The sequence below is a fragment of the Somniosus microcephalus genome, chromosome 21 (genome assembly GCF_052327205.1).
Source record: "Somniosus microcephalus isolate GS21.2 chromosome 21, FLI_Smic_1.0, whole genome shotgun sequence".
Taxonomy (NCBI): Eukaryota; Metazoa; Chordata; class Chondrichthyes; order Squaliformes; family Somniosidae; genus Somniosus; species Somniosus microcephalus.
The window spans coordinates 71,275,228-71,299,440 of NC_141007.1; the positions used below are offsets into that span (position 1 = coordinate 71,275,228).

A 24,213-nucleotide genomic window follows, 5' to 3' on the forward strand; every position below is an offset into this window, starting at 1 on the left:
GTTGCCCATTAGGAGTGACGTTCACTCATTTTGCTTTAAAAATGTAACTTATTTTGATACGGCAAAAAAATGCAGCTGCCATATATTTAAATAGGTTTGCAATCTGTCAATCATATTCATCTTAAATCTTGTAGTATTTCCCTGATGGTGACAGTGAAAAACCTTTCAGTGAATTAAGCTTGTACATTAATCTGCAAATTTGACTTTTTATTTAAATTCGTGATATAAATTTATTTTGTAAGAGGCTAAATGGACTGCACTCGTCTATTCTGCTGTTCATTCCTATATGATTGTACACTCCACTTATAATGATTACATGGTATGTTATATATTCAGTTACTTGACTAAAAACTAGGGCTTGGTCCAGTGTTGTTTTTCTTCCTTTTTCCACCTATTTTTCTGCCAGTGCAATCTCCTCTCCAGAAGGTGTTGATTTTCTGGGTTATTGCTCCATGGGTACCAGGCCCTCTGGTACCTCACCCCAATAGGTATTCTTTACGTGCAAGTCTCAACTGTGTCAATCAACTATTTTATCATTTGGGTGTCACAGTTGAGCATATCCTGCCCTCACCCAGTGTCCACTCATACTTCCTCCCAGCAGTGGTCATTGGACATCTGACCCACTTTGCTTTCCACTCCCCTCACCCCCAAAAATCCAGGGATGCTGAGGCCATTTGCAGTGCCCATAATAACAACAAATTATATTTATATAGCGCCTTTACTGTAGTAAAATGCCCCAAGGCGCTTCACATGAGTGTTATAAAACAAAATTTGACAGAGCCACACATGAAATTAGGGCACATGACCAAAATCTTGATCAAAGAGGTAGGTTTTAAGGAGTGTCTTAAAAGAGACAAGAGTGGTAGAGAGGTTTAGGGAGGGAATTCCAAAACTTCAGGGCCTCGGCAGCTAAAGGCATGGCAGCCAGCCAGTGGTTGAGCGATTAAAATCAGGGATGCTCAAGAGGACAGAATCAGAGGCGCGCAGATATCTTGGCGGGGGTTGTAGGACTGGAGTAGATTAGAGATAGGGAGGAGCGAGGCCATGGAGGGATCTGAAAACAAGGATGAGAATTTTAAAATTGAGGCGTTGCTTAACCAGGAGCCAATGTAGGTCAACGAGCACAGGGGTGAGTTCAGCTAACTCAGCATAGACTGGGGTTTAAACCTGGGACTGTGTTGGTCTGTACGGGTCAGCTGCTCACTGACTTGCCCAACTCTGAAATCTGGGAAGTTGTGTTTAATGTTTTTTTAAACAGTGTCCTGGATGATGCAACGCATTTGGTTTTCCAACATGTCACGCCAAGGGGTTATAGGACTTCTAGTGCCATCTTTTTGCCTCTACTGCAAGTTTCTGATCTTGATGTCATGTTTCAAGATTTTTTAACATTTTGCTACAGATGGGTGTTGGAAAATGTGGTACTTTTAATTTTTTTTAAAAAGCTAAGCATGTTTTAAAAAAGAGGCTCTGATATAATAGGTAGTTAAAATGTTAAGCTACCATTGATGTTTCCCCATAGACTGTAAATAATGGGCAATTGATTAGACTGTCGACAATTGGAAAACACACGTGTCAGAAAGTCTTTGATCCCCTTGGCAGCTGTGCCCAGCGAGAGATGAACCATGGAAACAGGTTGTCAGAGGTTTTATAATGGAAACAATGTTATGAGGCAGTCAGTTTGTTTGAAATGGAAAAATCTGTGAAGGCATTCAGGTTTTTGCAACTGAATGCTGAGACACAATCTGGTTGCAAAGATTGTGGGAAGGTTGGAGTGCAGGTGAGAATAGTCAGAAATGATCTTAAGTCAAGTCAGGTGACCCACTGATGTGGGGAAGCATGGCATAATATTTTGTATTATGGGGAGATAAGTTGTACACTAAGTCTGATTACAGCTGCTATTCTGTATGCTCATTTTACTGTGGAAATAAAGCCACTTTTCGATTGGTATGCAGCTTAGTTTGTCTTCAGAGAGATTGAAGGAAGTACACGTGTGAAAGACACACCTATCCAGTTCAAGTCACAAGGAGGTGCTATTGTTCACCCCCCCCCCCCCACCCCCTGGGTTACACTATTGTACAAATAGATATCAGGACTGAGAGAGTCAACTTTCATAGAAGAGGCTCAGACTGCTTGACATGAATCAGTCATTCATGAAAGAAAGACTTATGAAATAATACTGAACGGCCTGCGGGTGACGCTGTCCAGGGAGAGTATAAATACTCCGGCACGGGCCCAGCTTGCGCAGGACGTTCTTAACGGGAACTAATGAAGGACACAACTAGACCTCCATGTTGTAAAACCATTGATAAAAGCTTTGTTTAACGCTTAGACCAAGTGCCGAGTAGTTTTCTTACATCACTACTTAGAGGAGCGAGTGAGATCACTGAACCTGAGATGGTATCTGTGGCAGATCCAAATTTTAACATTATCCCAGTTAGGGAGCATCAAGCCAAACCTCGGCAGTTAAATGGAGTGCCTAAAGCCTTGGGCAAACATGCAGTTCTGAACAGTTCAAAGGTGTTACTCTAATAATTAACAGCCCAGCCTGTGCTGACTGGTTTCATCATGTCTCCTATACTTCTGAACACTGATATTTTACTTAGGCTAGAAACAACAGGAAAGGCAATGTCTGTTTATCACATCCTTGATTAGAGGAATTCGTGTCAGATACAAAATGTGGATCAAATATCTCGAGTGTTGCTGCATAGTGGCCAAGTGTGCAACTCCTTGTCAGCATGGCTCTGTTGATGGCACTGCTTTGGAGTCAGAAGGCCATGTGTTCAAGCCCCACTTGCACATATAATTAAGGCTGACACTTAAGTATAGCACTGAGAAGAACTGCATTGTTCGAGGTTCTGTCTTTCGGATGAGATATTAAACTGAAGCCCTATTTAGGTAGACTTAAAAGATTCCTTGGTACTATTCAAAGAAGAGCAGAGAGTTCTCCTGGTGTCCTGGTCAACATTCCATGCTCAAACATACACCACCAAAAACCGAGTAAGTGATCATTCATCCCATTTACTGTTTGTGGAACCTTGCTGTGAGCCAGTTGGCTGCTGTGTTTGTCTGTGTAACGGTGACTGGGTGGATAAAGGGGAACCAGTGGATGTGGTGTATTTGGACTTCCAAAAGGCATTTGACAAGGTGCCACACAAAAGATTACTGCACAAGATAAAAAATCACAGGATTGGGGGTAATATACTGGCATGGGTGGAAGATTGGCTATCTAACAGAAAACAGAGAGTTGGGATAAATGGTTCATTCTCGGGTTGGCAATCAGTAACTAGTGGCGTTCCGCAGGGGTCAGTGCTGGGACCCCAACTCTTCACAATCTATATCAACGATTTGGAGGAGGGGACCAAGTGCAACGTATCCAAGTTTGCCGACGATACAAAGATGGGAGGGAAAGCAGTGAGTGAGGAGGACATAAATAACCTGCAAAAGGACATAGACAGGCTAAGTGAGTGGGCAGAAATTTGGCAGATGGAATATAATGTTGGAAAGTGTGAGGTTATGCACTTTGGCAGAAAAAATCAAAGAGCAAGTTATTATCTAAATGGAAAGAAACTGCAAAGTGCTACAGTTCAAAGGGATCTGGGGGTCCTGGTGCATGAAACACAGAAGGTTAGTATGCAGGTACAGCAGGTGATCAGGAAGGCCAATGGAATCTTGGCTTTTATTGCAAGGGGGATGGAGCATAAAAGCAGGGAAGTCTTGCTTCAGTTATACAGGGTACTGGTGAGGCCACACCTTGAATACTGCGTACAGTTTTGGTTTCCATATTTAAGAAAAGATATACTTGCTCTCGAGGCAGTTCAGAGAAGGTTCACTCGGTTGATTCCGGAGATGAGGGGGTTGACTTATGAGGAAAGGTTGAGTAGGTTGGGCCTCTACTCATTGGAATTCAGAAGAATGAGAGGCGATCTTATCGAAACATATAAGATTGTGAGGGGGCTTGATCGGGTGGATGCGGTGAGGATGTTTCCACTGATGGGTGAGACTAGAACTAGGGGGCATAATCTTAGAATAAGGGGCTGCCGTTTCAAAACTGAGATGAGGAGGAACTTCTTCACTCAGGGTAGTAAATCTATGAAATTTGCTACCTCAGAGCTGTGGAAGCTGTGACATTAAATAAATTTAAAACGGAGATAGACAGTTTCCTAGCTGATGAGGGAATTAAGGGTTATGGGGAGCGGGCAGGGAAGTGGACTTGAGTCTAGGTTCGGATCAGCCATGATCCTCTTGAATGGCGGAGCAGGCCCGAGGGGCCGTATGGCCTACTCCTGCTCCTACTTCTTATGTTCTTATGACTGCTCCTCAAAAGCAATGAATTGGTTGTGCAGCGTTTTGGGACGTTCTGAGGCTGTAGTAACAGTTCTATTTAATTGCAAGTTCTACCTGCTTTCCCAGTGGTAAGTTGAAGAGCAGATTGCTCACCCATGTTGGAGGAAGAAAGAGTCAGAAAATAACATCAGAACATGGCAAAAATATTCAGTTAGTTTAAATCGAAAGTTAGGATACACTTTTGATTTGTTTTCACATTGTTCTTCCTTTTTGAAGAACTCGCACAGCATAGGCATGGGAGGAACCTGGGAGTTTTCTGCCATGTATGGCTCAGTATCACACCATGGTGCATTTACCTAGTGAGCCATCTGAATGCTTATTAAGATTAAATCCACGTAAAGCAGTTGTGTAATGTCTTGCTAGTTATAGTTGCACAATACATATTTCCTGAGCAACTTTAAATTTACTGAGTATATCTGCACGTGGACATCTGTAGATAACCCAGACAATTCTGACGAGGCAATTTGTGTGATTTTAAGTTGAGCTGCCCCAGGCATTAGTGGGTTTGTGGTTGGTACATTTGATTTTGTAGTTGTTTAGATACACATCCTAATCAAACCTGATTTCTGTGCGAAACAGCTTCTTGCTATACAAACATTTGTGGGATTTAGCCAGCAAAGCAAATTGAGAAAGATCAAGCCATGTAGGTAAAGTTAACAGCTGATGTCCAAGCCCATGTTCCCTGTCAAAGTCAACACTGAGAGCTGAGCTGTTCGACTTCAATGCAACCTTGTGTATGAACATATCATTACAAACTGCCACCCCATCTAAATTTAGTCAATCTTTGTTACTTTAATATTCATCTTGCGTCCCAATATGCTTCTGGGTCAGTTAATCTACAAATCATTAAGTGGTTGTGAGCTGCCGCTGTCTGGAGGCCTAACGTTGTAATTGCTGATCTAATAGACTGAACTGCTGTACAGATGACCAGTAATAACTAGAACCAGCAACATGTTCAGCATAAGTGGTGTATGAAAAAATTATGCAGTGAGTGGGCACGTTGGTGCTTAAGCGGGAGATAGCAAAGACATGTTTTCTGAGTAATGAGGTGTAAAATGGGCGTGGATGCGATCTAGAATGATTGTTACAAGCGTTCACATTAACATTCATCTAGCATCTTCACCAATTATTTGGAACAACGAAAGGGCTTTACAACAACTTATTTTTTGAATACATTGCAACTCAGTAAAATATTTTCTCTCAACCTGTGAGAGTGCTTCAGACGAGAGTAATTATCATCAGTGTGCCATAGATTGAGTTTGCCACTTATGTAGCTGCATCATCACAAAGAAGTTTTCACATGGCTTGTATTAATCACTTGAAAGAACGAACTTGCATTTAAATAGCGCCTTTCACGACCTCAGGATCTCCCAAAGCGCTTTACATCCAATGAAGTACTTTTGAAGTGTAGTCTTGGTTGTAATGTAGGGCAACACTGCAACCAATATGTAGACAGCAAAGTCCCACAAACAGCAATGTGATAAAGACCAGATAATCTCTTTTATTGATGTCGGTTGAGGGATAAATATTGCCCAGGATACTGGGGAGAACTCCGCAGCTCCTCTGAAACCGTGCCATGGGATCTTTTATGTCCATCTGAGAGAGCAGACAGGGCTTCAGTTTAATGTCTCATCCGAAAGGCGGCACCTCTGACAGTGCAGCACTCCATCAGCACTGCACTGGAGTGTCAGCCTAGATTTTATGTTCTCGTCTTTGGAGTGGGCCTTGAACCCTCAACCTTCTCACTCGGTGCCACTAACTGAGCCATGGCCGATACCTAAAAGATGCAAGGTTGGCACTGGCAGCGAGTGGTTTACCAGACTAACTTTTGTTAGGACTTTTCCATTCTAGGCATAGATCACCATCTAAACCCCACATGTGTTGTGTGAACTAGTGTAGTTAATTTTGCATAGAAATAAATAGAAGTTACATAATTGGGAATCGGCCATTCGGCCCAATCAGTCTAAGTGTTTACCCTCCATGCCACCAGAAATCCTAATCGCATTTACCCACCCCATTCCTATATCCCTTCACCTCCTTTATCTTCTTCCACCCATCTAATCTAATCTTGAATGTTGATGTAGTTTTTGCCTTAACCACAGACCCTGGAAATGAATTCCACAGCCTCAGTTGTGTAAAGAAGTTTCTCTTGCTTTCTGTTTTAAATTATGCACATTTAATCTTGTATCTAAGGCTCCTCAATATCGACTTCTCAGCTATTTAAGACAGCCTGCTTCTCTCCAGCCTGTTCCAGTTTTTCATTATTTTAAACACTTCTGTCATATAGCCCCATAATCTATGTTCTAATGGACAATGCCTTTTTTAAAGTACTTTTTTGTATTTGATCATACCAGGCAGCATGCTAGTGAATCTGTGTTGTATTCTCTTTAAAGCCTCAATAACCATCCTGTAATCTGGAGCCTAATACTGCACACAGTGCTCTAGCTGAGGTCTTTTGAAGGTTTTATAAAGGCTCATCATTTTAACTCTTGTGATAAAACCTAGAATGCCATTAGCTTTTTTTGTTCGAGTTATGAACTTGTGAACCTATACCCCTAAATCCCTCTGCTCTTCAATAGCACCGAGCCTACTTCCATTCAGAATATAATTACTAATGTTTTCTATTAACTGAATATATCACCTCGCATGTACCGAGATTGAATTCCATCTGCTACTTTTTAGCCCATGCCCCCTAGTTTATCGATATCCATTTGCAGCTTCCTTTGATCTTAAGAATGAACTATTCCTCCTATTTTGGTGTCATCTGCAAATTTCAATGGCATCTCCCTCTTGTTTTGGCTTTGTTTTCTTTCCAAACTGAAAGTACACTGGCAGTAGACATAACATCTGAAAATGTTAGAAGTAGTTGAAGTGAAGGTCCCTTCTACCCTGTTGCTTCTTTGACTAACAGATTGTAACACCAGCAGGTGGCGCAGCAGCACCTTGAAACTGGTGAAGTGTTAGCAACGCTCCTCAGCTTAATCTCGACTTCTGTAGGGCAAGTTCAGATCTGTGTAAAATTCTATCGGCGCTAAGACAGTCTCTAAAATTAAATTTTGTTCAATATCTGTTTCCAATTCGAAAACCGTCAGTTTTCTTTAATTTTTGTGCCTGTCAAGGTGGTGATATCGACTGAGAATGGAAACCTACTTGTACGTGCATCAGACACAGCTTAGCGTAGGTGCAGAGCAAGGCTCTCTCTGCTTCTTGCACTAACGTGCGGTTGCCTGAACCTCAGAAGACTTATGCCAGTGTCCATTTTTCTGTTGCCCATACCAGCATCTGTACGGCCTGACCAAGTGTGATTGCTAATTTACCACCAATTTGTGGAGAATTTTGTGCTTTGGACCCAGGCCCACTGCGTTGAGACTGTTCAAGCTCATATCATGCAGGACCTTTTACAGCCAGCAGAGAGAGAGGATTCTTGGATCTGAACCACTGCAGCACCCAGACTGTGGTGAATTTATATATAACGATCCTGCACAGCACTGTCTGGCGTGTGCGTTAATTAGAAGGGTTAGACTTCAAGGTGAGCTGTGCAATTTCTTTGTGCTCCTAACCAAAACATTTTAATTTGAAGCATCAAAGATTTCACAAATTGCATTGTTAGTGGGTGCAGAAAGACCTCTTGGTTCTTCCTGACAATGTTGTATATTTAATCCAGAGAGCAGCAGCGTTCGGGAGGGTAGTTGTGTGCTGACCAGGTTGAAAGTGGTGGTGGGGGAAGAATTGCTTCCAGCTGGCTGCACTGATGGTGAAGGTGCTGTTCATAATTGGTTCCACTTGAAGTAGATTGTCTTTTCCGAATCTTGAATTCATCTTGGTCTTTTGCAGATCTTTGTGTTTCAATTGATGAGAGTTAGTAACATTTTTAAATAGCCACATCCAAGTGCTAATTTCTGAATATGCACAAAATATAGTCACTTATTCACTACTGTCCTAGCCACTTGCAGTTTGTAGTGGCTGTATTTTGAAGCCGTCTTCCGTGTTTGGTTTGAAATGTGAACAGGATACTGTTGGAGTGTTCAAATATAGTCAATGGTATCTAGAAAAAATGAGTACGTTGGTGAATTTGTTTGGGTCTCCAGCTCCTATTTCTTATGTTCTTCTCTTTGGAATTCCTGAGTTTGGTTATTTTGTTTTGATGCATAAGTTCTTGATTGTTATTGGATTTTGAGTACAGCTTAAATTTCTATCTGTAATGCATGCAAATTTAGACACCACTCCCTCGAGCCCGATATCCAAATAATTGATGTACACCGTGAACAGAAGTGGTTCCAGATCCGAATGGTATGGGACACCGCTACACAGTTCCAACCACTAACAAACTGCCCTTAACTTCTTCGGTTTCCTCCCTCCTAATCAGCATTTTAAATCCAATTTTCTACTGTTCCCTAATTCTATACCCCTTGATCTTCTCCAACAGTCTCCCGTGTGGTACCTTGTCAAAGGCTTTGAAACTGTCTGTCCACCACATCTAATGCATTTCTTCCATCCACCATACCTGCTGGCTCTTCAAAGAGCTCCTTCAGATTTGTCAAGCACTATATTCCTTGTTGTCAGCTTCTAATTATTTTCTCGACCTAGCTATTTCATAATTTCATCTTTAATTAAAGATTTCAAAATTTTTCCTGCCACAGATGTTAATCTAACTGTCCTATACTTACCCAGGTTAGCTCTGTCTCCTTTTTGGAAGATGGGTATTACATTGGCAATTCTCTAGTTCGCTGGCATGCATTGATAGAACCCTGACATTCCCCCATTTTCCTCTCACCTTTTAACCAATTCAGGATTCTCCTCTTGTAAACATTGAAGTGAAGTACTTGTTAAGTCATAGTCATGGAGTCATAACGGCACAGAAGGAGGGCCATTCGGCCCATCGAGTCCATGCCGGCTCTCTGTAGAGCAATCCAGTCAGTCCCATTCCCCCGCTCTATCCCCGTAGCCCTCTAAGTTTATTTCCCTCAAGTGCCTATCCAGTCTCCTCTTGAAAACATTGAGTGTCTCTGCTTCCACCACTTCCGTCGGCAGCGAGTTCCAGGTCCTCACCACTCGCTGCGTAAAAAAGATTTTCCGCACGTCCCCCCCTGAATCTCTTACCCAAAACCTTAAATTTGTGTCCCCTAGTCCTTGTACCATCAACTAGTGGGAACAGCCTTTCCCCGTCTAGCCTATCCAAACCCGTCATAATCTTGTACACCTCTATCAAATCACCCCTCAACCTCCTTTGCTCTAATGAAAACAAATCCAGCTCCTCCAACCTGTCCTTGTAGCTAAGATCCCCCATCCCCGGAACCATTCTGGTAAATCTGCTCTGCACCCTTTCAAGGGCCTTCACATCCTTCCTAAAGTGTAGTGACCAGAACTGGACACACTACTCCAGTTGTAGCCTAACCAGCGCTTTATAAAGATTCAGCATAACTTCTCTGCTTCTGTACTCAATATCTTTATTCATGAAATACAAGATCCCATATGCTTTATAACAACAGAAAATGCTGGAAAAACTCAGCAGGCCAGGCAACATCCGTGGAGAGAGAAATAGAGTCAACGTCTCACTCTGTTTCTCTCTCCACGGATGTTGCCTGGCCTGCTGAGTTTTTCCAGCATTTTCTGTTGTTATTTCGGATTTCCAGCATCCGCAGTATTTTGCTATCCCATATGCTTTGCTAACCACTCTCTCAATATGTCCTGCCACCTTCAGGGACCTATGCACATTAGCTCCCAGGTCTCTTTAAAACTGTGCCATTAAGTATATATTGCCTCTCCCTGTTCCTTCTGCCAAAATGCATCACCTCACACTTCTGTATTAAATTCCATCTGCTATTCTGCTAGCCTTTCTATGTCCTGTTTCAGTCGATTGGTATCATCGTCACTGTTTGCCACACCCCCAAGTTTGGTGTCATCGGCAAATTTAGAAATTCTATTCTGTATATTCCAATATCCAGGTCATTTATATATATCAGAAAAAGCAGTGGCCCCAGCACTGACCTTTGGGAAACAGCACTGTCTACCATCCTCCAGTCTGAAAAACAGCCATTTACCACAACTTGCTGTTGTCTGTCCTTAAGGCAATTCCTTATCCAAGCTGCCACTGACCCACCTATTCCATGGGCCTCAATTTTGTTAACCAGCCTTCTATGTGGTAATTTGTCAACCGCCTTCCTAAAATCCATGTAGACAACATCTATTGCATTCCCTTCATCGATCCTCCCTGTTACTTCATCAAAAAATTCAATTAGATTAGTCAAACATGATCTGCCTTTTACAAATCTGTGTTGGTTCTCCTTAATTAGCTTAAACCTCTCCAAGTGCCCATTAATTTTTTCCTTTGTTATTGTTTCTAAAACTTTACCCACTATTAATGTAAAACTGACCGGCCTGTAGTTACGAGGATTGTCCTTACACCCTTTCTTGAACAATGGTGTCATATTTGCCACTTTCCAATCCCCAGGCACCTCCCCCGCATCTAGGGATGATTGGAAAATTATGGCAAGCCCTTCCGCTATCTCCTCCCCCAATTCCCTTTGCAACCTGGGATACAAGCCATCTGGACCAGGCGACTTGCACATTCAAAGCACACCCAGCTTTTCCAGTACATCCTGTCTATCAATTTTCACCCCTTCCATTGCTTCTACCTTTTCCACTTCTACTGATATTTTGTGAGCATCCACCTCCTTAGTAAACACCAATACAAAGTGCTCATTGAGTATTCTAGCCTTGCCCTGCACCTCTAAGCATATATCACCACCTTTGTCTCTAATAGGCCCCACGCCGCCTCTTACTACCCGCTTACTGTTTAAATGCTGGTAGAAGATTTTTGGGTGCCCTTTTATGTTAACTGCCATTCTACTCTCATATTCTCTCTCTGCCAATCTTATTTTCATCTTCACTTTCCCTTTCAACTTATTGTATTTGGTCGAGTTCTCTCTTGAAGAATTCACCTGACATGCATCATACACCCTCTTTTTGTTTCATCATCTTCTCTATCTCCCTCATCATCCTTTACCCTTCCATCTTGTTGGAATGTACCTAGCCTATACTTGGAACATCTCTTTAAAGATCACCCATTGTTCCGTTACAGTTTTTCCTGTCAGTCTTTGGTTCCATTTTACCCTGGCTAGATCCTTTCACATCCCATTGAAGTTAGCCCTATTCCAGTTTAGAAGTTCCACTCTAGATTGTTCCTTGCTCCTCTCCATTGCTAATCTAAATCTTATGGTACGATGATCACTCGTACCCGTGTTCTCCCACAGACACTTGGTCGACCTGGCCCACCTCATTCCTGCCAAATCTGATCTACAGTCCTATGTTGCAGTTTCTCTTTCCATCTCAAGTGGCTCAATCTGCCCTGCCAAATTTGTTTTAACCTCCACTGACTCACTATTCTCTCCTCTCGGGTCCCACCTCACACTTAACCATTCTCTTTTTACTGATATATTTGTAGAATACTTTACTGTTCACTTTTTTTGAGTTTCTCTTCTCATACTCTTCCTTGCTTTCCACATTCCTCTCTTAAGGTCTTCCTTTATTTTTTCATATTTTTATCATCGCTCTCAGTCCCATATGGCTTTTTCAATTTTAGTTTGTTTCTAACCTGTTTATCAACAGCACCCCAAACCAATCTCTTTTATAAAAAAAAAAAAAAAAAAAATGGTGTGTATTTATTCTGCAACTTCGCAATTTCCTTTTGCTGATTTACAGTCCTATGTTGCAATTTCTCTTTCCATCTCACTTAGCTCAATCTACCCTATTCCATCTGGTGCCCTTGCTTTTTTTACTACTTTTTTTCCCTTTCTGCCCAGAACTTAAATCTTAGAATCTAATGGCCACTACTCCCGAGGTACTCTCCCACAATTAACTCATCTACCTGATCTATTTCATTACTCATAACTAGATCTAGCAACGCCTCTCCCTTTGTAGACATACGTACATACTGTTGGGAAAAAGAGTGCTGCACAGATTTTAAGAATTCTCCCATCCCAATCTGCGAGTGGGTAATTAATAGCTCTTAGATTAATCATTTAATTATTCCTGCTCACCTCTGATCTGTCTACAGCTATTCTCTTCCATTTCCTTCCCACGATTAGCGTGTTGGTAGTACAGCCCCACTAATGTAACAATCCTTTTTTAATCTTCAAACTCTAACCATATTGATTCTGTCAAAACCACTTTGTTTTGTGTACATCAGTCATCTCTACAGCGCGTATTCCCTGCTTCACCAATATTGCTACTCCTTTATTTTTGTACATATTCTGTTCGTTCTAAAAATATTATAAGCCAGTATGGCTCCACTCCTGCCCAGTTTGTAGCCAAGTTTCTGTTGACGCCATTAAATCTAAATCTTCCTCTAAACTAATTGCTTCTATTTCTCCCAGTTTATTTCCCGCACTGAGCAATGCGATACATGCACTTTAATTTATTTATTGGTTGATATTTATCCATACTGGTTTTTCTTTGATTCTGTTGTTGTCCAAACTCTCGGCTCATTCCTCGCTGCCTTTTTCCTGCTTATAACTGGTCAGTTTGATTTGGAACGCACTGCCTGATAGGGCGGTGGATACAGATTCAATTGTAGCCTTCAAAAGGGAATTGGATAAATACTTGAAAGTGAAACAATTACAGGGATGTGGGGAAAGAGCGGGGGAGTAGGACTAACTGGATTGGTCTTCGAAAGAGCCAATGCAGACTTATTGGGCCGAATGGCCTCTTTCTGTGCTGTACTATTCTGTGATTCTACCCGCTCCATTCCGTCCCGCATACTATCCTATTTACTGAATTGTTTTATTTGTATTTTAACTTAATTTATTTCTACCGTCTCGACTTGTTCTTTCTGATGGCTTTTTTTCCCGTGCCTCCTAGTTTAAATGAGCCCTTCCCTGTTTATCCATTTTACCAGTTCATTAGTTCCCTTCCTGTTCAGATGTAGCTGATCCTTGTGGAATCGCTTCCATCTTCCCCATCTTTGCCAATGCACCATAAAACGGAAACCTCCTTCCTGACACCAACCCATCAGTTACATTTTGAGCTTCCTATCCTTCTCTACCCTATCAGGTGACTGGGGAATAATCTGGAGATTACCACCCATGAAGTCCTTAATCTCGAAGACCTTTTGCAGAATTTCAGGCCTTTGTTATTGTCTCCCACATGGACCATGACGACTGGCTTCTCTCCTTTGTTTTCCGTAATCATACCTAGCACAAAGGAAGTTGGCTGTGGTTGTTGGAGGTCATTCATCTCAATCACATGACATCACTGCAGGAGTTCCTCAGGGCAGTGCCCTCGGCCCAACCATCTTCAGCTGTTTCATCAATGACCTTCCCTCCATCATAAGGTCAGAAGTGGGGATGTTCGCTGATGATTGCACACTGTTCAGCACCATTCGAGACTCGTCAGATACTGACGTAGTCCGTGTCCATATGCAGCAAGACCTGGACAGCATTCAGACTTGGGCTGACAAGTGGCAAGTAACATTCGCACCACACAAGTGCCAGGCAATGACCATCTCCAACAAGCGAGACTCTAACCATCTCCCCTTGACATTCAATGGCATTACCATTGCTGAATCCCCCACTATCAACATCCTGGGGGTTACCATTGATCAGAAACTGAACTGGACCAGCCATATAAATACTGTGGCTACAAGAGCAGGCCAGAGGCTGGGAATTCTGCGGCGAGTGTCTCACCTCCTGACTCCCCAAAGCCTTTCCACCATCTACAAGGCACAAGTCAGGAGTGTGATGGAATACTCTCCACTTGCCTGGATGAGTGCAGCTCCAACAACACTCGAGAAGCTCGACACCATTCGGGATAAAGCAGCCCGCTTGATTGGCACTCCATCCACCACCTTCAACATTCACTCCCTCCACCACCGGCGCACTGTGGCTGCAGTGTGTACCATCTACAAGATGCACTGCAGCAACTCGCCAAAGCTCCTTCAACAGCACCTTCCAAACCCGCGACCTCTACCACTTAGAAGGACAAGGGCAGCAGACGCATGGGAACATCACCACCTACAAGTTCCCCTCCAAGCCACACACCATCCTGACTTGGACCTGTATTGCCGTCCCTTCACTGTCGCTGGGCCAAAATCCTGGAACTCCCTTCCTAACAGCACCGTGGGTGTACCTACACCATATGGACTGCAGCGGTTCAAGAAGGCGGCTCACCACCATCTTCTCGAGGGCAATTAGGGATGGGCACTAAATGCAGGCCTAGCCAGCCAGCGACGCCCACATCCCATCAATGAATAAAAATTAAAAAAAAAAAAAAATCTCTTCCAGCCTTTCTGAATTGTCCCTTAACCTAGCACCTGAGAGGCAACATAGAATCCAAGATATGCTTTGGCCTGCAAAAGGTTGCGCCCACCCCCAAACTATCGGAGTCTCCTATTACTCCTGTATTCCTAATTGATTTGCTAATTTCCACCTCTCATGAGCCACCTTTTGTTCTTTGTAATCCATTTGATGGTCCTGCCCAGAGTCTTCACCTTCCCCACAGGAAGTCAGCACTTCAAACGTGGGCATTTCTGTTCTCGCCTGTCCCTCCTCGCTTTCCCTGACCTGTGAGTAGTCACATTTCCTTCCTCTACCACTGTCAGCTCCCTGTCTCTCAGTAGAGTGACTAACCTTCTGAAACTCTTGCCCGATAAATCTCTCTTCCCTTCCTGATGTGTCACATTGTCTTGATCTCTGCCTCAACTTCTGAGATCTTGAACTCAAGTAATTTCAGTGAAGATACTTCCGACAGATGTCTTTGTCTGGTTACAGGGTGACATTGGACAGCCCTCTTGGCCTGGGAATTGGTGGGTGCCACTGGGTGGGGGCGGGGTGGGTAAAAGAAGAAACTAAAAACAAAATGGATTGTGGTTGGTGATTGGCACTTGGTAACAAGTGACTTACACCAGCAAATTGCCTGGTGTGTGCTCCTACCTTAAATGCATCTGTTTATGTAGTTCTTTAAAAATAAAATTGCTCGTGTTACATGTTGCATCAATGTAACTTTTTCTTAACAAAAAAGCTGATGTGGCAGTTGAGTTTGTCCATCTGATCAACATGGTTTAATTTTGAACATGATATAAAGCCTTGAAAATTTGTTAGCTTATTAATGAAGTAACTTTTTTTTTTAATTTACAGGTTCAACATTAAAGTAAATTTATATCTGGTAGCAAACTTCATGCTTACTGGTGTTTCAGGCGGTGCTAAGTATGCTCAGAGTGGACAGCTTTTTGCTCGCTTCAAACTCACAGAGACTCTTTCGGAAGAAACTTTGGCTGGACGATTGGTAATGACCAAAGTCAATTCTGTCTTGCTGTTGCCAATAACTAAAGAGAGGTCCATGCAAGCCCAGGGAACCAAAGAGAAGGTTTATGAAGCCATGATTGAGGAAAAAACTAAGGAATGCATTTACTTGAGACTGACCAAGGAATGTTGTGAGGAGCTAAAACTTCGAGCAGATCGAGAGATGCAGGTAATTTATGCTCTGACTGTGCTCGTGCTTGTTTTATATTTAATACACTTAGTAATAAAGTGGCTGGTGCGTTGCCACAAGTTATAGCTAGTGTTCTTAAAAGCACTGGGCAAAGTATATTTCCTGTTTACACACGAACTTAAACGTTAGATGCCTTCGTTTTTCTTCTTAGAATATTTATTCTGAAATTTTGAGCTGATTATTTTAACATCAATGTTCCACCCTGCTCCCCATTGCATGCACCTTTTTCCTTTCGCCAATAGAATGGATGAGTGATCTGCTAACAGACCCCTGACTGTGCCACTCGAACTAGCCCCGTTTTCCTCTTTCCCTTCCTCCTCTGCCCCTTTCTCCATAGGGAAGCACCTTGCCTTTACTTTTAGCATCTGTTGATCAGTCCTGCTGAGATCGAGACCTCCCTGGTTGTGAGGGGATTTGTTCATGGAAACTTATGTGCTGTCACTCAGTGCATTGGAGCATCCATGATGCACCATTTTTCTTACTTTACCCGGTCCCATTCAAAACAGACAGGTACACTTGCAGGAAGAAACACCTTTTCTGCGGGTGTTCTGTGGACTATGTTGCAGCCCGAGTACACTAGTGTGCTGTAAGACACTTCATGGAGTTGATAACTTTTTGGACCTTGTTGGGCATGGGGAGCTGATTGACAGTTGCTATGTTCATTAAACATTAGAAACTATACTAAAATTGACTTAAAAATTAATAAAACCACCTACAAGCAAATTAAATTATATTTAAAGTATATATACAGAAGAAGGGAACGATACACTGATTTGTGGTTATTTGAATTTTTAAGTTCAAGTGATTTCTATAAACTGCCTAATGCTAGTGTTCAATCTGATCCTGTCTCAGTTTAGTGCTGTAAACCCCCGCAGGCATCATTGTTATGTATTGTGTAGATTGTCTTCAGATTTTAACATCGTGCTTTTACCATGACTGTGATGCGCAATTTGCAAAACCGTGCTTTAAATGTCTGGAATAGAAGAATTGTACCTCTTGGATTTGAAGAGAAGCATTGCTGCCATCATCATCTAAATCTGAGTAGTACTTGTCGGAATCTGTAACTTGAGTTCCGAAGGTTAACGGTGTTAACTTATTGAAACCTTCCCCGATGACCCAGCTGGTTAACACAAGGGGCAGTGAATTTGCACAGACCAGGAAGGTGCCAGGTTTGATGTCCAGTCTGTGCTGAATTATCTGATATCAGCTGAAGCATGCACAGTATTTTGTTTTTGTATTCAGGGAGATAAACCTGGTTCCATTGTTTCTGGATTAGGGAGGGGAAAATTGCCCTCTTCTCACTTTTCTTTGGACTTCGGGCAAGGACAGAATCAGGCTTGTATGTGATAACTTGCGTCGTCGGTTGACTGCTGATCCTCACTATCAAGGCTCACACATGAATAAAGGCTACTTGGGCAAGTTTCCAGAGGGTGCCCATCAATGTTCCCCCTAATTTTTATTGGGTGCGCGGCCCCATGAAGGGACAGTTTAGAGCATGCGCGAACTTTAACATTGGAAAAGCCGGTCCTGGGCTGCGTGGGGCAGGCTGAGAGCTGCGCTGCCGCACAGCTTCTAGAGACCATTGGTGCCCATGGAGACACACCGCAGCCAAGAATCAGCATCTTCAGGAGAGGAGAAGGGAGAAAATTAGTACAGCAAATCAAAGTTTTTCAACACACGTGTGCTTGGCTCCAGTGATGGTTATGAAGTTGTTTTGCACAAAAGTGAAAACTATTACTTTTATTTAAAAAAAAAAAAAAAAAAAAAATTACTTTGGTAGAGCAAAGGTGAATTTAAATGCAAAATCATATCGCACATAAATATATAACCTAAACCAACTGTTTGCATGTCAGAATAAATAAAACATTCTCTGACCTGCCCTAGTACAGGGTTTGATAGTCATTCTTTCTTTCCCTAATCAAATATGAACAGATACTGGAGCAAGAGGAAGAAGAATAAAAGAGATGGAAAGTTTGCTTTGAACTGAATTTCACCAGTTGAGCGTAAATTATAAACTTTGAATCGAGCTTTAAAAACGAGATAACTTTGTTTTTATATAAGGTGTTTTTATGCGACTGACATTAAGGACAAAGGTTTCTGAATTGAACATCGATTTCAGAAAAGGTCAGAAGATACTGGCATACAGACAGCAGTGACATAGAAACATAGAAGTTAGGAGCAGGAGTAGGCCATTCGGCCCTTCGAGCCTGCTCCGCCATTCAACGAGATCATGGCTGATCATCCAAACCCTAGCGCCCGGTCCCTACACCGACAGGCATCCCACCCAAGCCCTATCCCCGTAACCCCACGTATTTAATCCCCCCTAACACTAAGGGTCAATTTTTATCATGGCCAATCAACCTAACCCGCACATCTTTGGACTGTGGGAGGAAACCGGAGCACCCGGAGAAAACCCACGCAAACACAGGGCGAATGTGCAAACTCCACACAGACAATCACCCAAGGCTGGATTTGAACCCGGGTCCCTGGCGCTGTGAGGCAACAGTGCTAACCACTATGCCACCGTGACGATCAAAATCTGCGCTAGTCTAGAGCACTGAATGTTGGAACCAAACATTGGAGCGGTTATCCTTGGAGTTTAACATTTTAACTGTCTGGCTATGTTAAAAAATGTACAGGAAACTTTGTGCTATCCGGCACCAACGGGACCGAGCTGTTGCCGTTCCCTCAAATCTGCCGGACACACCAGCGTTAATGTTGAAGCATACGGAGCTTTTCATCTCCGTATCTGACAACAAACACTGTTGCTTAGCAACAGCTTCTAAACAGTCAGCCCGTACCTTGGAAGCGTCTCTGTAGCTCAGCAGCAGCTTCACAGAGACTTTCCAGAGCCTGACTGTTGGAAAAAAAAAGCTACGAGAAGAAAAAAAACCTAACAAAACGGCTCCTGATTTTTGCCGGTGGCTCGAGCTTGCCGGACACTTAGCCTCCGGATAACACAAAGTTTCCTGTAATGTGAAAGATATGGAGCTGGACGTTAATAAATCACACAAAATGGTCCAGTATAAAATTTTACCCATTTCATGCTGTGCTGGTTTTCCGTTAAGGCTTTTGAAGTGCAATATATAGGTTAATAAATATAAAAGTAAGATACTTCATTGCTGGTTTCATTTGATCTTTTCTCTTTTCCCGATACTATTTTGCTTTGCTAAATACGCAACTCTCCTTTTTGTACTGCCTCATCTCGCACAACACTTGATATTGACTGTCATTTTTCAACCTTTAAGTATCTCACAGACCCAATCTGCTTAAGATTGGAGGGGAGTAGATAAGTGCTCCATCACACTTGAATTATATTTGAGCACCATAGTGAATGGAAAGCTCATTTTATATCCGGTTACTCTGCACCAATGAGTGTTCCATTTTTGGGTTTGTGGCTGCACAGTTTGATGAGATGGAGGGCAATGTGTTTTTGGATGCGCTCGTAAAACATTCTACTGATGTAGCAAAGTTGTTTTCAAATTTGATCTTAAACCTCATCTTATTGCAATGTTGTAAAAAGCAAACAAACTGCACTTTGTTACAAACTAGTAATCTGCCTCTTACTGGACCAGCAAATATTACTCGCGAGAGAAACTTTTTTTTCAAACAAAGCCCGTTATTTAGAGAATAATAGATGAGTTTACCTAGAACCCTCGATTGTATTGCAGTCCAAAACGTAATCCCAATTGTTGAGCATAGTCAGTTCCACTTGTTCTGTTCCATCCACTGCATTACGATACCACAGCTAATAGCAATAATATTGGTTTCCTTAAACTGTTAATTGAATGTTGTAAGCGTGATTGGAACCACAGCAACTTCAGTTTGATGGGCCATGGTCCCATTTGCATCCAAAGGTTTAGTGAGCAACCCAAAGGTAAGATTTGTCGTCCCCCCCCCCCCCCCCCCCCGCCGCACCCTTTAAGGTGGTATGCAGACCCCATCTCCTTTTCCGGTGCACTTGTAGTCCATCTATAACACTAATCAGCTGCCGAAGGAATGGTTTATCACAACAGCAAATTTGTTGTGTAAAACTAACTTGTATTACCTTTGTTTGAAATCTATTCCTGTTTGCCTGCATGAAGTTGTTTTGAAAAACAATTTTAATTACTGTTTTTCGGCTCCAACTTCTCCAGTTGCTGGGAACTCCTTGTTGTGGAAACAGCAGCCATTTTCATAACCTGCTGCTTCTTTCACTGTGTATGCTTTTGAAACCATCCTACACTGTAGGCGGGGCACTTTTACATAATATTAGAACATAAGAAATAGGAGCAGGAGTAGGCCATTCGGCCCTTCGAGCCAGCTCTACCATTCAATAAGATCATGGCTGATCTTCTACCTCAACTCCACTTTCCTGCACTATCCCCATATCCCTTGATTCCCTTAGTATCCAAAAATAAATCTATTGATCTCTGTCTTGAATATACTCAACGACTGAGCATTCACAGCCCTCTGGGACAGAGAATCCCAAAGATTCACAACCCTTTGAATGAAGACGTTTCTCCTCATCTCAGTCCTACGTGGCCGACCCGTTATTCTGAGACTGTGACCCCTAGTTCTAGACTCGTCAGCCAGGGGAAACATCCTCCCAGCATCTACTCTGTTAAGCCTCTTAAGAATTTTATATGTTTCAGTGAAATCACCTCAGTCTTCTAATCTTTAGGGGATATAGGCCTTGTCTACTCAATCTCTCCCCATAGGATAATCCCCTCATCCCAGGAATCAGTCCAGTTGCACTCCCTCAAAGGCAAGTATATCCTTCATTTTAACAGCGGGAGGATGAAAATATATTTCTAAAACCGATTTTTGAAGTGGTACTGTACTGATAAAGCCTCGTTGGTTTCTTTAAAATCAAATACTGTGGAAGTAAACTGCATACCAAGTCTCATCTGTTTAAAGTACTGTATATCTTTATTTTTAAGACCCTCTTTGTGTACTGAAGGTGACATAAGATCGGTGCCTTTTTATTGGACGTATTTTTGAACTGCTGACAACTGCCGTATTAATTCATAGGTTGAACTTCAGTTCCAACTGAATCGCTTGCCTCTCTGTGAAATGCATTACGCCCTGGACAGAATCAAGGACAACAGCATTCTCTTTCCAGATGTCTGCATGTTTCCCACAATTCCCTGGAGTCCCATCAGGTATGGTGTGCCAACAACATGGCACTTGAGAATGTGGCAATATTGCATCAGGTATGCAGCTCGCTACAGATGGCTTTATTGAAGCTGGTATATAGGATTGGGTACATTTCCTAGCCCTCCTTCAGCAGTGGTTTCAGAAAGATAAGATTGGATTGACTGTTCTGTCACAGAGAAAAGTAGGCTGGAATAATTTGTATTCATGCATATTCATGCACAATAAATTCAGAAAATGTCAGGAGAAGGTGCTTAACCTGCTGATTGTGATTAATAGTTCATGTGAGACTAGCAGCATGTAACATATCGATTTTCATGTTTAAAACTTTTAAAATCAGAAACTTCAATTTTTTACAAAAGGTTATATAAAGCTCACTGTCTCTAACATGTTCACGCAGAAAATGTGGAGAATACATTTAATTACATTCCTAAATCCAACAGTGCTTTTCCAAATCTGCAAAATGTATATGTTCACTGTGCAAATCTTTAGTCTAACGAGCATCTTGTGTATGGTTTCCCTCTTCACTTGAGAGAAACTCTTCTGCTTCAACTTAAAGTATAATAAACATATTTCATGTAAACAGAGCACTGCCTTCTCTGGGGCACAGCACTATAAGAGGAGTCGACCTGCTAATTACACAGTGCTGATAGAATAATTACACTTTGTGTACTAGCTAACATTGTGGATTCTGTAGCTTAATGGGAAAGTGTTCAATTAGTCCTTTTCAAACTGGAGGAGTTCCAAATAAAAAGTTGATGCCCAGGTCCTCACCAGTCAACTGATGTCCTCCTTTATGTCCCAGTTACGGTAAAATGTTGAAGCCTGAGGTTCCAACCTTTTCTCTGTTACGTGAGATTCCTTGGCTCATGAGTAGGATACAGCACCCTAAATGGAGCAAATGTGTAAAGCTTTAAGGACTAGTCAGTCTTCTATGCCACTGATTTTCTGCTATGAATTTAGAGTTATTTACTTTTAAGTATATTGTTTTTTTGGGGGGAGTATCTGTACAACTTGGTGTAACTTTATTTGGATGCTGTAAATTCTATGTAAAGATATATTTATTGAAAAATCTGTGTTTTAAAGACATTTTGGCTTTGAGAGCATCATGAGTTGCAAATAGCTGTTTTGTTTTGTCTTACTGGAGTAGACAATGGGACGAGCAGTTGGATCCCCGGCTAAATACTAAACAGAAGGAGGCTATTCTGGCAATCACAACTCCACTTTCCATCCAGCTTCCGCCTGTTCTCATCATCGGTCCCTATGGAACAGGGAAAACATTCACATTGGCTCAGGCAGTCAAGCACATACTAAAACAGCAGGACACAAGGTGAGCTTTCTACTGCATTTGTTTTAGCACAGAATGACATGACACTCTGCCTTATGTTCCATCTCTTATTCAAAAAGACAAGTTTTTTTTTGGAGAAATGAATGGCATTGATGGGATGTGTGTTATTTTTATAATACGTTCACTTGTATAATATTATAAAGGCTGCACCAGTGACCAGACGAGCTTCCCCAGCAAGTAGCTGATATGTACAGACTAGGAACATCCCACATTTGATCCTTGTTCTGTGTTGAGTTAGGTGGCTTAAACTGGGGTGGTGTAAGGGATGCTACAACTGGCCCTGGTGATAGGGAGGGAACAATTGGCCAGGATTGCTATTTCTGATCATTAACCAGTGACCTGTTTCGGAAATGAGTCTCTATGGATGTTTGGTGGGGACAGGATTGGACTCAGTTGGGGTGCCACTTGTGATTGAGCAATTTGCTGTCGAGCTTTACACATACGTAAATCCCACTTGGCACCCATTGCCTGTGGAACCGTATCCCAAGATGGAAAGGAGGGAGGGCGGTTAGAACATTACAGTTTAAAAAAAAAAAAAAGTCCATGTTCTTGGGTTTGAATAAAACATCCCTTTGAAAACCAAGATTTGGATTTGTGGAGTTGAAGTTTGGCTTCTGCATACACTTCGTTTGGAGTGCCATACAGAATAAGTGAGGAGGCAAACAGAAGTACATAGAAACAAGAAGTATTCATTTATAACATTTTAGAAGACTATTCAAAGCTTAATCCAGACCTTTTGGCAGTGGAAAGAGTAGGAATGTAGAAAAAAAGTAACATAGAAACATAGAAACATAGAAGATAGGAGCAGGAGTAGGCCATTCGGCCCCTCGAGCCTGCTCCGCCATTCAATGTGATCATGGCTGATCATCCAAACCCTAGCACCCGGTCCCTACACTGACAGCCATCCCACCCAAGCCCTATCCCCGTAACCCCACGTATTTAATCCCCCCTAACACTAAGGGCCAATTTTTTATCATGGCCAATCAACCTAACCCGCACATCTTTGGACTGTGGGAGGAAACCGGAGCACCCGGAGGAAACCCACGCAAACACGGGGAGAATGTGCAAACACCACACAGACAGTCACCCGAGGCCGGATTTGAACCCGGGTCCCTGGCGCTGTGAGGCAACAGTGCTAACCACTATGCCACCGTGCTGCCCTCTTACTGTAACAGTTAGATGGGGACCTCGGAATATCCAGGATCTAGAAACCACTTGGATCCATCTGGCCAGCCCCAGACTTCAGAAACAAAATAAACAATTCACTACCTCGACATCTCAATTAATTTTCTCGCCATATGCCTGTCTGAACTCCGTCTTAAAATGACTAATGTTATCAGCCTTGATTGCCTCTTGGAGCAGCCCATTCCAAACATTCACCACTGTGTGAAATAGTTTGTACATCTTCCTTCTGAGCTTCATTCCATGCCCCCTCATTGTTTTTGGATCCATGGCAAACAGTTTGTCAGGGTTCAATTTGTCAATACCTTTTAAGGATTTTGAATACCTTAATAAAAGAAAGGAAGCAACATTTTTATCGTGCCTTTTTATGGCCAAAGCACTTTACAGCAAAATACAGGAAACTTTTTTTTTTATCCGGGACCGGTGTGGTGCCGGTTGATCAAAAAGTCCGGATTACAGAGAGGTATACTTACCAAGGTATGAGAGCCCCGTACACGGCCACAGGTGCAGGAGCCCCGTTTACAAGGTACTTGTGCAGGAACCCCAGTTACACGGCCACTAATATATAGTAAAACTTAACTGAACCTACTCCTGAATTTTGCCAGTTGAGAGATTTCCGGAAATTTAGGTGCCGATTAAAAGAGAGTTTCCTGTAGTTACTTTTTGACGTATAGTGACTGTTTTGTAGGCAAACAGATTGACGCACAGTAAGGTCC

General features: G+C 42.4%; 1 protein-coding gene across 3 annotated transcripts in view; it reads left to right on the top strand.

The window, feature by feature from the left end:
* The window catches only part of helz (helicase with zinc finger), a 273,401-nt gene that overhangs the window by 88,192 nt on the left and 160,996 nt on the right, over window positions 1-24,213 (top strand). Inside the window, exons 12-14 of one of the 3 annotated variants that reach the window (XM_085963917.1) lie at window positions 15,477-15,810; window positions 20,845-21,026; window positions 22,118-22,297. In XM_085963917.1, the coding sequence (XP_085820043.1) occupies window positions 15,477-15,810; window positions 20,845-21,026; window positions 22,118-22,297 (696 nt within the window). Of the gene's footprint in view, window positions 1-15,476; window positions 15,811-20,844; window positions 21,027-22,114; window positions 22,298-24,213 lie in introns of all 3 variants that reach the window. The other 2 variants (XM_085963918.1, XM_085963919.1) reach the window with 2 other exon arrangements.